At 38.5% G+C, this 17720-nt stretch overlaps 1 protein-coding gene across 1 annotated transcript; it reads right to left on the bottom strand.

Moving 5' to 3' along the window:
- Window positions 1-2226: 2226 nt before the first annotated feature.
- LOC139723589 (transcription factor ETV6-like) lies at window positions 2227-17454 on the bottom strand. Its single transcript, XM_071634823.1, has 8 exons — window positions 17364-17454; window positions 14574-14780; window positions 13616-13717; window positions 12281-12373; window positions 10826-11461; window positions 10554-10634; window positions 3169-3418; window positions 2227-2542 (listed from the first exon to the last, which is right to left on the bottom strand). Exons 1-8 carry the CDS (start codon window positions 17395-17397, stop codon window positions 2227-2229), a joined length of 1719 nt encoding a protein of 572 aa, XP_071490924.1. The 5' UTR covers window positions 17398-17454.
- Between the last annotated feature and the right edge of the window lie 266 nt (window positions 17455-17720).

Below are 17720 nucleotides of genomic sequence, written 5' to 3' on the forward strand. Positions count from 1 at the left end.
TGTTCTCAGGTGAAGATTACTTCTACTGGTACTGTAAGGTACAGGGAATCCTCCTTATAATGAGGAACTATTAAAACTGTGACAATTACCTTGTTATATTAGGCTTCTCAGTGTATCAGGGTATAAAAACAAAAACAAAAAACAAAGAAATATAAAGAGTTGGGAGCTGTAAAACCACCTTGTTACATATAAGAGGATCTTCTCATAACGATATCGCCTTTCTATATTCAAAATGAAGTTCTGCTGTATACCTCATTCATATACCAAACTGTGTGCTATGGAAAGAGCATGTCCACATGCACAGAATTAAAACCATGGGCCACTTCATTAAAAAGAAGAAGAAGAAGAAAAAAAAGCTGCCATTGCTGCCAGTTGTTGCCATGAGTGTAGTAACCATAGCAACATCTTGGAAGTGACCAATCACATGTGAGCGTTGAAGTAGTTGATGTAATTTACTGCTACTTAAAAATCACTGCAAACACTGTAATAAACTGGGAATCTGGAGGTATGGTAAAGCTCTTGGGATTTGTCTTCTGTAAAAAGAGTAGTAATACAGTTGCTGCCACTTTATTGGGATGGCCTGGGTCTGGGAATAGGATCTGTGTCACATTGAAAATAAAATTCTAGATTGAAGGGAAGCAAAAATTGAGTCATTTGTATACTACATGTTGTTCAACAAAGCATATGTGTGCACGCATACACAGACATATACACATTATGTATGTATGTGCTCTGTCAAATGTTGGTGACTTAAAAACAAGATTTTCTTCTTGAGGAAGAATTAAACCTGTTGAGGACAAGTCCCGAGTATACCTGGGTAACTGCCTATGGGAAATGCGTGTTGTAGCAAAATCAGACCGTCCTCAATGGTTTAATCATTGTCATCATTCACTGATGCTCATGATACTTCAAGAGTGGGGAAGGATGGCCCAGCTCGTATATATTTGAGAATCTCCGTAACAAATTCTGTACAGCTTTATTACTATTACACACAAAACTAAAGAATTTTGACTTGAGTTGACCATTACCAATGTGTGTGCACTTCCATGCACATATTCGCTGGCCTGTGCTATTTGTGGTTTTCGAATGTACCCATGTGGGGAGCGAATGAATCGGGCCAACCATGTTCTACTAACATTGCTGCATTTACTCAATCCTTATGTATATGTATGCAGTGAACCTTTCATTGGCCAAGGAGTGCATGTGATACTCACTAAGGTAAATTTTCTGACTCCTAAAACTACCCTATATATGTATGGCATATTTTGGTGGGTACAAACACCACAATTACACTTGACAGTCACTTAAGAGTGATTTCTACTTCATGAACTCTCCCCTATTCAATCTCTTGGGCTTTAGTTGACAACAAATCGGAACACACCACAAATTGTTCTGAAATGAAAAATAATGTATAATTTATACATAAACCCAAAAAATAAATGAAGGCTGCCTCTACACATTGTGAGGTGAATAAAGCCATAACAACTTACAAAATGTTATGCAGCAGAATAACATTTCCCTCTTTACGCGTTCTGACAGATGAAATTTTTGGCTGTTGTGGGAAATTACTATGGCAACCTATGCAGCGATGAGCATGCACAGCAAAATTAGGGGTAAGCCTTATCAGGTCTGACTCAACATGCTACATAGAATAAGTCCACATAAATATACATGCAACCGTAGGCATGCTGTGTTTGGTGTACAGAGATAGGCTAAATAAAATTTGGTTCAAAAAAAGGAAATCATTCAGTTTCATCTGCTTTGGAGCTCTGATGTTGAAATTGCTCATGAGGGCATACATAGTAACTCAAAATATTGACCAACATAGCCCAACAAAATTACGACAGTCAGCTGTATTAATATCAACACTAGGATAAATTATCTGCCCCGATATGTACAGAACATAACATTTATGTACATGGCGGCTGACAGACGTCAAACAGCTAGATGTGATATATTTCATGTTGTGTTCCAGGTGAGCTTGACCTGCTGTTTGGTTCCTCTTTGACCTTTAATCCCTGCACTGGATGACTTTCAGCATTTGACACAAGTCCACCTGTAGGCCATGGAGAGGTCAAGGCCATCATAGACACACCCTCAATAGACTGATGCGTTGCCAAGGCAACGGGATCACTTGGTAGAGTTGCCGGGGTGGAAGAGGTGGAGATGGATGGGGCGGCATGCGATGACCTTTGACATGGGCTGCTGGCATGGATGCGTCGGCCATCACTGGCCACGAGACCAGAATTCGCAAGACGTTCTTTGGTCGTGACTTGAGGAGGACAAGAGAGAGGAAATTGATGATGACGGGATTGATGAGGGAATCGATGAGGGAAGCGACGAGTTAGGCAGTGACGATGATGATAACGCAGCACTAGCAGACTGGGAGGATGATGATGATGCCGAGGGGAAAGCATGGACGGGAGGTGACGTCGACGATGGCGAAGACCTATCAACGTCGTGGTGGTCCACGGTGTCCTTGTTACGACTCAACTTTGAGAATCTCTGACTGTTTGCAATGTCTTTAGGATCTTGTAGGAACCTTGAGTATGAGATATGTTGGAGGGATTTAAAAAGAAAGATACTCAATACACTGATGTGTTGCCTTCAACTTTCTTGTACCCATACATCATCACAGAACATAAAACTCAGTTATGAAGTTGAATCAACATCAGAGATTGTCCTAGCTAAAATCATCAGGTCCTTTTTTTTTACATTCTGGTAAAAGCCATGATTCAAAATAATCTAATGGACCTTCAGCATTTGGTACAAGGCGACGAAAATGCGCATCAGTCGTAAGAGGTGACTTTAATAGTCAAGAGTTAATACACAAACTCACTTGCATCCATGACACTATCACGCAATGGACACTGTTCTCTCAGTATGACATCACTACCTAATGATTCTGAATAATGAATTCCTCCTAACTACTGCTTTGAGGTTCCTGAAAATTTACTTAACAAATTATGAACTTTAGTAAAGATTTGAACGAAATCACTCCGCAAAACATCTAACATTACACAAAGGACTATTTGCAGTCTTATGAAGCTTGCCGAGATTCTCTGATCCTTCGTATTCTGTACTGAAGTACAATCTCATCTGGTTCTAGTAATTTAAAATTCCCTCCCAACATGAAATAGCATGCATGGGACTACATGTCCAACGCACCTGTAGGTCAGTTTCTGCCCCTGCTCCTTCTGCAAGATTCCCATCTTATAGTAATAGCGCAGCGCCCTCGACAGCTTTTCGTAGGTCATGTTGGTCCTGTTTTTCTGCAGACCCCAGAGGTTGGCTATCTGGACCGGGTCTAGGATCCGGAAGACGCGTTGGTTCTGGTCCTCCCAGCGGATGTATGGAGTGTAGGTCTTGTTCTTTAGGAGTTGGACCAGAAAGTCCCACAGCAGACGACAATCTCCGCCTGAGTTTCCAAGACACACAAAGAAAATAGAATTATGATCAATTAAACCCATTGAAGACAAGTCCGAGTACAATGTATATGCAAGCAGGTGTCTATGGGAAATGAGTGTTGTAGCAATGTCAGTCCGCACTCAACGGGTTAAAATGGCAAATAACAAAATGGTTCATAAATGTACATTCTGAATATATTCAAATACATATACAATGTGTATGTGTATGTGTATGTTTGTAAGTGCAGCTGTGTGGATACATAAATATACACACTAGAAACAATCAAATTATATAAACTATTGTAGATATAAAACTTACACAATAGACAACAAAGAAAACATGCTTGGACATGTACAGTAGGCCTATATACAGACCATGCAAACACACATTAATACAAAGGTGTACATACAAACAGCCCAGCACACATGAATTCTCCCTTACACATACAAGAACACACAAACATAAATGTGCATACATAGTATACATAAACATAAAGACATAGAATGTACAAACAGATAGAAAAGATATCATACATGGTATGTACATGTATGTTTAAAGGCACGTCACACACACACACACACATACACACACACATACACACACAAACTCATTTCCGTTTATAAATCAGCAAAATGTACAAAGTGTATAAAAAAAATGTATGTAAAAAAACACCACACCACACAATGAAATATCCTACAATCAGACTGAAAAGCACTCAAATGCTTTGATTTTGCAATTAAATCAATTTTTACAACTTTCAGTCTTATTCAAATAATATATAACTGATTAAAAAGAACAGACAACTTGGTCTGAGCTCTTAGACAGCTTCTCTAGTGTTCATTATTAAAAAAAAAAAAATTACTATGGTTTGTATCATCATTATTACGATCAATGTGGCATTTCAGACGTGCCGACATATAGTACAAAGGCCCATGCCAATTTCGAATCAGCATGACATAAGAACGAAATAAAATTTAAGAGCAGTGATGAAGCAGAAATGGGAAAGAAGATTGTGACATAATAAACAGGACTGCCAGCAGGGGCAAGAAAAGGTAAACTTCATTACCATGACCAACACGTCTTCTTCTCCACACCCCATCAACTACGTCAATATATATATCAACCCCTCAAAAAAAGTTCTGCAATTCCAATTTGATGTATCATATTTCTCTTAAAACTACATCATTTCATTCAAATGTGACATCATAAGAAAGCCTGATTAATTTTCTTTGCAATGACAACTCACTTAAAGATAATGTAAAGTTTTGGTACCTCAAAAGTTCCCCTGAGTTTCCTTGTCTTAGTTTGTGTTTCAGGTTAAAGTACCTTTCATATTACTAACACTGTGAGACTTACTCGCCCCAAAGTGCTCTCATGTCTCAGTAAACATGCAATAATGGTTTCGTACCAGAGCAGAGCGGGCTCTGAAAAATTCGAATGAGCCGTTAGTTGGACTCAACGCGGTACCGCGACAATCAATATACACGTATTGTACGAAACCATTAGTGCATGATTACTAAGACATGAGAGCACTTTGGGGCGAGTAAGTCTCACAGTGTTAGTTATATGAAAAGTACTTGACCCTCAAACACAAACTAAGACAAGGAAACTCAGGGAAACTTTTGAGGTACCAAAACTTTATATTATTTTTAAGTTTACATTATGCATTCCTGGAATGCATAGTAGGACTGAGTATGAGGAAAGGTCAAATGTGAAATGTTGCAAAATAGAGCAAACGTGTTATGTCAAACGGTATAATTCCCATTTGTGTTGTCGTTCCAAGGAAGGAATGTGCATGAAAAGAATGCATTGTGAGATTATCATTACATTCCAGGCTTCATCCATGAATTAAAAACTGCAGTAGTATCTGCAGATTGAAATTAAACATAAAGGTTGACCAAACAGTCATCTAAAGTTTAGAAAATTGGAGTTTTTGAAAGTGCTCTCATTTCAACATTGCTTATTCCAGTGGCCTTTTTCCATCAAAACTGTACATTATCAATAGCAGAATTGTTGTGACTTTTCACTTTTGATCTGTCCCCATACTCAGCTGTTTTGCACATGACAAGAACACCCAATCAGAGCAAGTGAGGTGTCATTTTAAAGATAATTAATCAGGCTTTCTTATGATGTCATATTTAATGAAGATAATGCTGGGATAAGAGAAACATGATATATCAAACTTTAATTGCAGAACTTATTTTGAGGGATTTATATGACATAGCAAAAGGCAGTCACAAATTTAACATGAAGTCATACGGAAAAAAGTTGGATGGGGAAAAGACAATAAAAATTTCATTATGTTGATCTTCACTGAATTATCAAATAATATGAAGAGTACAAATAACACCCTCTTCAAAATTTCTCTTTCGAGAATCTGTGGAGTGTGTGAAATATATCCGAAGAAACTGATCTAGGAAAATCCCCACAAGATAAACATACAATACATACTACTGAGTGATCAATGTTGGCTTGCAGATTACTTTTAATTTCTTTCCATACACATAAATACATTTTTAAAAAAATCTACTTTTGGTGACGAAGGAACTGCTCAGATATCACCGGACAGCAGTTACATCTAGATCCTTTGTACATCCTGCCTAGGATTGGTTTCAATTCCTAGGAAACCGGGTATGATGTAAAAATTCATGTTGTCAAATGGGGAGAGTTGTGATGTGGAAAATGGGGAATACCTCTATTACTTTTAATACTGCATCATGTTTCACGACCGGAATGCAGTAAGTGATGGAAACCTCAGGCATAGTGTTTTACAACTAACCAATATCCTGTTTCATAAAATTTCAGAAGTTCTTGATTCCAAAGAACCTCAGCCACAGGTAATGACACGGAGAATCTTAAAAGAAAATCCCCAAACTACACTAACATCAACAAGAGAAGATCGAGGCAAGAGGAAAAGAGGACATATATCCCAGAAAGCCACTGGTAATCACTATTCCAATTATTGAAGCATGTTGGATCTCATGTAGACAGTCACTCTTGTTTTGCATGTCAACCTTCTTTAATGCAGAAAAAATAGGTGATGATGACGAATGAAAAATATTGTGAGATCTTACGTCAAGAAAATAGTCTATGAATGCAAAACACCTATCTGACCACCTATTAAAACAAACCACAAACAGTTGCTTCTGAATCACTCTGTATCGACATCTTTGCCGTTTCAAGTCTGTGCTTCTAAATGTGACTGAAAGCATGTGTGTTTGTTTATCTATCGCCCCCAAATGCCTAAAATGCATCTGGGATTGTGATTATGCTTTAGAAAATTTTGAGATAAACACACCCTTTAGCTCCTTTAACCCTTTACATACCCTGAAACTGCCAAGCTCTTTCTATTAACATTCAATAATTCGTAATCACTAATAACATTCTTTTTAGCTGAACTTATCTGGGAATGCCCAGTGAGAATATATTTTTTCTAGAAATTGTTGTAGTGTAGGGTATAAAGGCAAAGGTCACTATACCCCCCCCCCCCCAAAAAAAAAAAAAAGGAAGACACACTTTCCAGACAACCAGTTCAGCTAAGAATGTCTCGTGATGATGTAAGTTGGTGGACAGGAACGTGATAAATTGACAATCATGTTAATGAACACGATATCGTTGACATGTCAAAAGGTCAATGTCACAGGTAAGTGTGGTAGTACTTTTGAGGTAAAGATGTAATTTTAGAGGGGAAACTCTAGGATAGAAATACATCAACATTTTTGTTAAATGAACTGATAGGTCAAAGGTCAAGGTCACCTCTTTTTTGGCTGAAATGATCTCTTGCCTTAAATTTCATAAGGTATAGCATTAATGTTATTTCATGGAATGTTTAGAAATAACTTGGAAAGTACTTTGTGCAGAGAAGGTTAAAGGTCAACATCAATGAGTTTCAACAAAATGTAAATGAAGGCCCATGTTCTAATGGCAAATAAAATGCGATCTCTTATCAGTAGGGAGCCCATTTGACTGTGTGCAACATTGTAAACACTCTATATAGTTTCTACAACCTCAACAAACATTAACACAGAATAGTAAAAGTTATAACAATGAGAAATAGCAGCAATCCACTAAAATGTGACTTGACGGCTGAACTAATGGCTAGCCCATCAAAGCATGAACTACTGTGTATGTTGTACATTTCGCCGAGTTTTATTTTTGCAAATTTTGAGAGTCGAGTGCTACTCGCGAATTCAACAACATGCAAAAATATCAACTCTAATCCCGCCATGAATTCAATGTGCATGCATCGTCTTCATTCACTACTGCACTCCAAGTTGTGAATTCAACCACTCGCCAAATCGTTGGGACTTGTGAAAGTGTTGGGAAGTCCCAATATGTGAAAAACTAGACTTGCTAAATAAACACGGCATACGTGTATGCAGTGTTCTGGGACTTGTGTTTACTGTACCGTGTACCTTTCGATGTAGATTTTGGACTGCTGCATAATGTTTCTGCTCTTCTGCTTTTTTTTTTTCATACTGAAAAAAAAAAAAAAATTCAGGATGTAAACAGAAGACTGGTACAAAGCCAAGCAGGATCCATAAGCCTAGACGGAAAAAGGGGAAGCTCACACCAAGAGCTTACTTCTTGACTTTCAACGCTGAACACGCCGGTATTGCTGCTACAAACCCCAAACCCTACCCATGGGGTGTGCGCCACGGATCTGCGACAAACAACTCTTCCATCTGGGGATTTCTTGGAATCTTGTCTTGTTATCTCATCATGTTTGTTGCAGCCCAGATTGTAGTCTACTCCATTCAGACCCACTTTTCACACCACATATGAATAATCATTCTTCTAACTTGCCTATTTTTAGAAGAACGTTTCAAAAAAAAAATATTGAATGAAAATTCAAGTCATGGAACATCATCTAGACTCCTTCAATGTTCACAAATCAATATCAATGTTTATTTGCTGTTGACTTATGTGATATTCATCAGTTTACATAGCATACCCATTTATACTGCCCATGTACATAATGTTCTCAACAAAACACAAAACAAAGCAAAACAAAACAGAGGGAAGAAATAACATTGATTTAATATTTATCATTCAATAGTCTTTAAAAATAAAAACAAAAAAACTATTCAATTTATTGAAAATGGGTCACCAGCTTGTCATGAGATGTGTACAATAAGCAGCAAAAGAAGGTTGGACATAGCACAACAACATCTAGGGGTATGCTACACATCCTGCATTTAAAGGACAAGTTCACCTTCATAGACATGTGGATTGAGTGAATGCAGCAATATTAGTAGAACACATCAGTGAGAGTTTGAGGAAAATCGGACAATCCATATAAAAGTTATGAATTTTTGAAGTTACTATTTAGTCACTGCTGGATGAGAAGACTACTAAAGCTTGTGATGTCACATGTGTACAACGATATAAAGAAAATTCAAGATATTGTCCCTTTTCTCGCATAATAAAAGAACACTTGACTTCCCTCTTTAAGAAGGCAAGGGGAATAATGTTATCCTTAACATACGTCAGTGACGAGTCGGGGAAATGTGCACTTTTTTTCAAAAAGTAACATTTTGTGAAATTCTCTTTATATTTTCCTTATATCGTTGTATGCATATGACATCATACACTATAGTAGACTTCTTCTCATCCAGCAGTGTCTGTGTAGATACTTTACAATAAAAATTTATAAATTTTAAACGGATCGTCTGATTTTCCTCAAACTTTCAATGATGTGTTCTACAAATATTGCTGCATTCACTAAATCCACATGTATATGAAGGTGGACTTGTCCTTTAATAACACAGACAATAAATACAAAAATAAATGTTCACTTTGTAACATTTACCCTATTCTACATAATTTGGTTAGCACGCCAGAAATATTCTTTAGACTTCTGCCATAAAATGAGCTAATGAGAAAAATAAAATGCCCATGCCTATACATCTCATGACAAAGTAGAACAATTTGGTATATTACACCGGTAAAACTTCCCCTCAAAGAATGACATCCCTAGCTTGCTGGATGTTTCCGCACTCTCAAAACTAATCTGCGATGCGAAACTCAATCTTGGCTGGACGTCCTTTCCGCCAAAGTTTCCCCTTTACCGAGAAAGCACAATTACTTTCGGTTTCACACAAACACGACTTCTGATAAACTCCCCACTAGCATGAGCTAAATATATCTGTTTGGCTTTGCTATAGAGAATAACATAAAAGGTCTCGGGATGTAAAGGCTGTAGTCTTCAAATCATCAGACCTTGCAAATTATGTGACAAAAGTTTGAGAAAATCTCTTCACTTTTGAGTTTCTACTGCAATAAGAAATGAGCTGGTCTTCTGTATAAGTAGATTCTGTTCATTTTTTTTTCATGATTAGGAATATGTACAGAAAGTGTTCCAGTTTACCAGTTAAAATAGTTAAAGAATTAAAATAGTGAAGGGACAGACAGAGGAGAGATAGAGATAGAGATAGATAGAGATAGATAGATAGATAGATAGAGATAGATAGATAGATAGATAGATAGAGATAGATAGATAGATAGACAGAGATAGATAGATAGAGATAGATAGAGATAGATAGAGATAGATAGAGATAGATAGAGATAGATAGATAGATAGAGAGAGATAGATAGATAGATAGATACGTATGTAGATAGAGATAGATAGATAGATAGATAGATAGATAGATAGACAGAGATAGATAGATAGAGATAGATAGATAGAGATAGATAGAAAGATTGATAGAGATAGATAGATAGATAGATACATTGTAGATAGATAGATAGAGATAGATAGATAGATAGAGATAGATAGATAGATAGATAGATAGAGATAGATAGATAGACTGATAGAGATAGATAGATAGAGATAGATAGATAGAGATAGATAGATAGATAGATACATTGTAGATAGATAGATAGACAGATAGAAATACAAATAGAAAGATAGAAAAAAGGAAGAGACAGATAGGGAGGGAAGGAGAGAAAGAAAGAAGGGGCAGACAGATAGAGAGATAGATAAGGAGAGAGAGAGAGAGAGAGAGAAACAGACCGACAGATAGAGAGATAGAAAACAGGTAGAGACAAAGATAGACAGGGAAGGAGATAAAGAAAAAATGTCGCAAAAATAAAGGCAGACTGAGACATACACAAAGACCAACAGAAAATAAGAAGTGAATTACCTGCAGCTTTCCTCGTCTCAAAGGCATCATCATCCATGAGGAAAACATCATCCAAGTCTACACTTCGTCGCCGTGGTAACCCTATATTGTGGTAAAGATGGAAGTAAGTTTATACATTTTCATCATGTCCAGCATGCATACTGATTACAAATGTGATAGTCTCTTGTAGGCTATAGTTTATTGCTGTCTCAGGAGTTAAATAAAAGAAGCTTTTGAAATAGCTTATTTTGGGTCAAGAAAAGAAGAAGATCAGAAAAAACTACCATATTTACCCTCTGTTCCTCCTGTGCTGTTCCGTCTATGCTGCAGTCTTGACATCACTGCTGAATCTCCGGCTAGACTTGGGATGGTGCAAGGAACATGGACAGCTGCACCCTGGTGGTAAGCCACGCCTATTGGTCCGGTGCGATCCGTCAAGTAGCTCGCAGACGATCCGTGTGCGGTAGAGCCATCGTCCGAACTCATCCTTCGCACCAAGAGACGGGAGGCTGTCATGGGATGCAATCCTTCTGAATGTCGGTCCTGTTGGAGCCCGTCCGTTCGGTGCCTCAGCTCTATGTGTCCGTTGAGCTGGGGGAAGATGGAAGCTGGGGTTGAGGCGGTGCTATGCTGGTGCGTCGGGTAGTCGTACCTGACCCGCTTCGTTGGCGATGCCGGTACGTCATCATCCATGGCCAACTCATGGGGGTCTTGGAGATTCTTCCATCCCAATATACGCATTTGCTTGTCGTAAATCCGCATCTTCGCGGCGCGACTTGTTGGCGTCAGAGTGATCATGGGCGGGGCATTGTGCCGCCTGATGTGAGTGGACGTTCCCGTCGACGCCGATGTTGTGTTCGGGAGGCGGAGGTCTTCTGCCATGTCAGGTGAGCTGTGGCCCGAATCACTACAAGGCGTGCTGGATTTGTCTGTGAAGATAATACCATTACATACCAACATGATTTAATGTGTCACAGACAGCGGATAAGCTCTTTAAACTCTCAGTGTCTTTGATGTATATTGTGAGCGCCATTGCAAATATTGCAAGATAAGTGATGTTTGAAAAATCAACAACAAACCAAAACATTGTCTCTCATGACGCAAATGTAATGTATATCTTCTAAATAGTGGAATTTGCTTCTTGGAAAACGACGATACATAGTTTTCCTTTTCTTATGTCACTGTAAATCTACTTCAAGGTGTATAAAGTATTCTGCTTGCAAAAATACAGCATCAGATGACATCACTGAATGACTCCTTATCATTCACACAATTTCAACATGAATCTCTATGAAGTATTCTCCCAGAGTTTAGAATTATTCAAGCTCCTAATTTACAAACACACTGTTCTTGTTTCATCATATTACCTCATTCAACCTTCAGAAGATATCATATCAACCTAACATACTAATCTCATTTTTCATTTGTCAATAACACCTTCAGTGTAAAAACATTTCAACTTCAAGTTCAGGTCGTCACTGTAGTCACCATAAGACCAGAAGATTCAAATCATTCCTACATTGATGCCAAGTAAACCTGATAGCTTATCATTAAGTGGCCCAGAGCATATCAAGTACAGTTCACTGGTCATTAACCCTTTGTGCACTTTGAGTGCGAACTGGCACAAAAAATCCAATAGCATAGTACACACTTTCCAAAGTCCCGACACGGATAAGGTTAACAGAGGGGCCTCCCCTGGCATGGAAAGGGTTAACAGGAAGTGAAAGTGAAGGTTAAAGGTGATTAACCTGGGGCAGAGAGGTCGATTGGGAGTCGAGGGCTAGAGCTGGTTGCTGTCTGAGCGGCGTTGCCATGGTACATGCCTTCCAGTCGGAGCTGGTCTGTGGGCAAGAGAATCAGGGTGAATAATCTACCAAGTTTTCATAACCCATACACACACACAAAATAATAAAAAAAAATTTGAAAAAATAACGGGGTTGGGGGAAGAATATAAAAATTGAAATCATAGTTCACAGGAGAAAGAAAAGGCTGCCCTCGTGTGTCAAAGCATCACTATCTTTATGACAAGCCACACAGTGTGTATCACATGCTTTTAACCCATTGAAGACAGACTGATTTTGGTACAACACACATTTCCCACAGACACCTGCCCGAGTAGTCTCGAGACATGAATTGTAGATACGTCTCACATTGTGAGCATTATGTTGGAAAACTTGTATTAAAGGGAGACATGGTCAATCACAATTTAAATATTCAAAACTAATTTAAGGCAAGTCACAAGCTCGCTCTTTGCATTATCCATAATGATAAGAGCATACGAATGTAATCATCTCATGATAAATTATGCAAATGAAGTAATTTTATGCACGGCATGTTGATGGGGTCGCCTTGCAGAGTAAACCCCGGTCACACAGCGCTTTACGGCTTAATCACAGCCAAAACACGTCAAAAAGTGGTCTCCCGTGAAGCAGACGATATTGTTTGCGTTGATGTCGAGTTTAAGACGAGCTACGATCGATTTATGGATGTGGCAGGACGAGGAGAAAAATCTGAACTGCTTCGGAAGCGGTAAAAAGTTTTGAACTGCTCAAAATTTTATTCCGCGGACAACCACGGGCGGCACACGTGGTAAAGACGTGCAACACACGTGAAACACACGTGATAATCCGTGTTCTGGCAGTGACTAAACCTTGGGGAGACGCGGTGAAGACGCGAAAATTTAGCGGTCCATCACGGGCAGAGCACGGTCATCTGACGCGTGTTACGCGTCGGTATCACGGGAAATAGCATGTGTTTAGCTGCTTATCGCTGACAAATGGATTTTACCGCGTATATACACGTGGCCGAATGGTTAGCCGTGCTTAGGCAGTTCTTCAGCAGTGGAACAGCCGCCAACGGCCATACCCGTACAAAGCACGGCCAAACCAAAATTGACCAAAAAGTTACTACTTATAACCACGTCGACCAGATTTTCATAACTTTTTGTACGTGATTTGGACGTGGAGTGCTGTGTGACCGGGGCTGTACAACTACGATTATATTTGTGTCTGCTCCATTCAAACCATTAGAAAACAGGGATGTACCCTTTGTCAAAAACCAAAATACATGAAGGGCTCCCTCACCTGTCCTGCTACCTTTACTGCCATCGTAGTATGGCTGGTTGTCTGGAGAGCTTCTTTGTCTGGCCTGGTCCCTCTCGCCACTGGAGTGATAAAATCTGCACTCTATGACAATGTGTGAGAAAGAGTCATTTCATTTCATTTCATTTCATTTCATTTCATTTCATTTCATTTCATTTCATTTCATTTCATTTCATTTCATTTCATTTCATTTCATTTCATTTCATTTCATTTCATTTCATTTCATTTCATTTCATTTCATTTCATTTCATTTCATTTCATTTCATTTCATTTCATTTCATTTCATTTCATTTCATTTCATTTCATTTCATTTCATTTCATTTCAAACACCAAACACAAATGAAAATGAAACCAAATGGGGGAACTCACAATGTTTGTTAGCAATGCATTATGTGGCTGAAAATAAATTTGGGAGAGAGATCTAATATTCTATGAAGACCTGGCAAGTGAGGGTTTTTTTTTTTTTTTTCATCAGCACATTGAGATGCACACTATTGGGCTCAGCAAACTCAGCTGAGCTTTAATAGCCCCTAAGAATTAATATTTCTTCAGTTCAGTTCTAAGTTTAGCTCATTTTTGATTAAGTTCTTTTTATTTCAGAGGCTTTATTTATTTTTTTAATATAATTATGACATCTCCCCTGAGTTGCACTGTGCTCATTTCTCTATGGGGTTCAGCCTCCAAGTATACCATCCGTGAGTTCAACTCTTTCGACTTTTGATTTCAGCAATTTTAAATTTTCATACCCTAGCATTTCACTCTTTACAGTTTGCCCACAGTTAAAAGGCCACTGAATGCATTGTGTAAACACAACTTTTCTCACTTAGCAATACATGTACATTTTACTTTTTCAAGTCTTGGCTCCTCGCAAAATTCACAGCAGTTTCATGCAGGCAAAAAATTTTTTGGTTCTTTGGTGCGTGAAGAAAATTCAGTTTACCTTTGCGAAATAGCTTCTGGAAGAGTTCGTAGAGGATGTCTCCGCACTCAGGGGCACGGTCCCTGAACGCCTGCATCGGCATCAGACAGAGAGCCTTCCCATTCATGCTGAACTTATCAGCGTTGACATTATCCAGGGAAAATTCTTCCTGACACCATTTCAGCCACGCGTGGACCTCTTCTCGCGACCACTTCACTGGGTCCTGGTCTAGTTACGGTTAATATGAGAAATGCAAATAACAAAAGGTGAGTTATACATACAGGGCAAACAAAGCTAGCATCAAATTCGATAATGACTACAAATTGTTGCCCTCAGGATGAAATGCAGTGTGTGGGAATAGGCATATGTCTATGCTTTACCTGTCTATGTGCCATGGTGTAAACCCCCTGTGTGCCACATTATTCTGAGACACCAACGTAGTCATCGTTTGGGAAATCACTCTGTTGTATGTAATCTATGTAACTTTTATAGATTTCTGTAAAATAAAGCAAAGTTGTAGAGATAATGCCAAGCTTTGCTTTGATGTGTATTGTACGACAAATCTATGATTGTTTTTCTTTAAAATGACTAATAGCTATTAATCAGTTACCTATTCAGTTACGGGAACTGCCATCTACAGAGACATTCAAATTCAAACTTAAAACTTATCTGTTCCTCTCACACTGAGGACTGTAATTGCTGTATGTCATTAATGTTCAGAACAATATTGTATTTTTAATTGGTATATGTTGTATTCTTTATTTGGTATATTTGCTTTTTGTTTGCCATTTTCTTCTTTGTTGACATGTTTGAACATGTGCATGTTATATATATCTTTCAATTTTTGAAGCGCCATGAGCACTGAAAAGTGGACCAGTGCGTTATACAAGTATCCCACATGATTGTAAAAGGCATGACTTTTGCACGAAAAAAACAGTCACAGAAACTGAGAATTTAAATGCAAATCCAGTTGGAAACACCGCTCGCTGGTTAATCACCACATACACATGCAAAATGCAAGCTACCCTATGTGCAAGAGGAACGGAATTGCGAGAAATGCTTTCACTGTACTGTGGCATTTGATGTTTTATCGATTGGGTTGGGCGGTTTGTGGGTTTGAGCAGAATATTATGAAGTTGGCACGCCGTCTACTGAGTCGGGCGTGCAAACGTGGCATAGGGTGAGAGTGGGTTGAACATTGTTACATGTACTGTACGTACCAGTACACAGCACTTACAGTATAACTGAACTTTGAACAAGATGTTCATTTGACTACCAGTCTACATTAGCTGATACTCGTAAACAGGCATCTACACAATGCCAATATTGACTATCCTTCTTGTCATACCAAGAAATGGGATCATTGCTCTTCCATATAGATAAGCAGCATAGATTGATTTTTTTTTTTTTTTAAAGAAAGAAAAAGAAGTAGTTCACTGTCATCTAGCTAAATGTACTTGGGTTCACCTGTTTCAACAAACACTACAATGGTTATAATCTATTAAAAATGTCAGAAGACAGGATTGTGTGTAAGAAGTTAATCTTTACTATTTGGACAAAGTGTCTAATTTTAATCAAGGGAGGGTAGGGACTGGTGTTAGGGTTATCAATTTAACCCTAGCCTTTAGATTTTTTTTTTTAACTACCCGTAGACATGACATGTCTGCCCTCAAAGGAAAATGATGTACCCAACATGGCATGCAGTTTGAGTAAAAATGCAGCAATATCATTTTTATAGTACAACAAATTACTAAAGTTTGTAGAAAATGCCATTGTCCTACAGTGATTTAAACTGTTGTCTTCTCATCCAGAGCTGGCAGCACAGAAACTTTGAAAATTGAACACTTTACAAGAACAGATTTTCTACAGTAACTTTCCTCAACCTTCACTACAATGTATGTGTTCTACTATACCGAGACATGCAGTCACTCAATCTACATACATTGTTGGTTCCTATATTTGGGTATTAATTCCTCTTCACATGGCATCATCAAAGAATGTTTTGAAAATACGCAGAAAAAATTTGTAAGGACCAAGCAAGACTCTTTGACATTATGTGACCATAAAGATCAAAGGTCATATAAAAGGAAACAAACAAATAAACAAATATGAATGAAATACAAACTAGTGTAAAACATTCAGTTTTGCAAATATATCCATTTGTATCAAATCAAAGTGAGCTGTCATGAAGTACAAAAATGCCCTTCATCTACTTCTCTGAAATTTACTGTAACATTATGCTTGCATAGCAAGTATTGATGTAAAATGGACCTAATCATGCAAATTCATTAAAAATCATGACACACCAAGGAAAGCAATCCTAGAAAACACATCAAAATCATGACGCAATCTCTTTGTAAGCCTTCATCAGACCTTTTATTTTACTTTAATATCTTTGATCTAAAAAGAAATGGTAATATTAAAGCAGAAATATTTTGTGACCGAGTTGAAAGGTGTACAATTTCTACATTGTAAATCTTTCATCGAAAATGCATTGTGATTGTCTCACATATCTATTATCAAATATTCATTCAAAGTAGATGTACAAGTAAATGTATACTGTGGGTATAAAAATAGTGTGTCAATAAAGCAGAGTTAAGCCAACCTCTCATTCATGACTGAATGTGGTCTGTTGAAATGTATTCTTGGAAGTTTTTTTGGGGGGAGGCATAATTTTTGCAGGGTATCTGCCTAACCAATATATGTGACACAGAATGAATAAAGCTATTGGAAATGGTGCTAGTCATCACCTATCATTCTATGTTAGCATGTATTTTCTTCTTAATGATCTTGAGCTGGGATAAGACTTACTGGTAGGCATTGGAGAGCTGGTTGGGAAAACCATCGTGCTAAGACCGCTGGAGTCCGAAGGAGACTGATACTCCTTACTCCGCCTTGCCCCGTCCCATTCCCCCACCGGTCTGTGAAAGCCAGCGGCGGCTGGAGGGGAAGGGGACTGGTGGATCTGCCGGAGAGGGCTGGTATCCATGGACGGCCAGGAGATGACCGACGGTGGCCAGTGGGAGAAGGATCGACGACGACGAGAGGCCGAGGTGGCAGCGGCTGTGATGGCAGAGCGAGGGCGCTTCTTCCTGCCCAGCGAGTGTGGGGAAGTCTTCACAAACGTTGAGATGGGAGGTTTACCGGTTTACCTGCGCATCACAGCAT

The sequence above is a fragment of the Diadema antillarum genome, unplaced genomic scaffold (assembly GCF_040938485.1).
Source record: "Diadema antillarum isolate AM-2024a unplaced genomic scaffold, OU_Dant_1.0 scf00000194, whole genome shotgun sequence".
NCBI lineage: Eukaryota > Metazoa > Echinodermata > Echinoidea > Diadematoida > Diadematidae > Diadema > Diadema antillarum.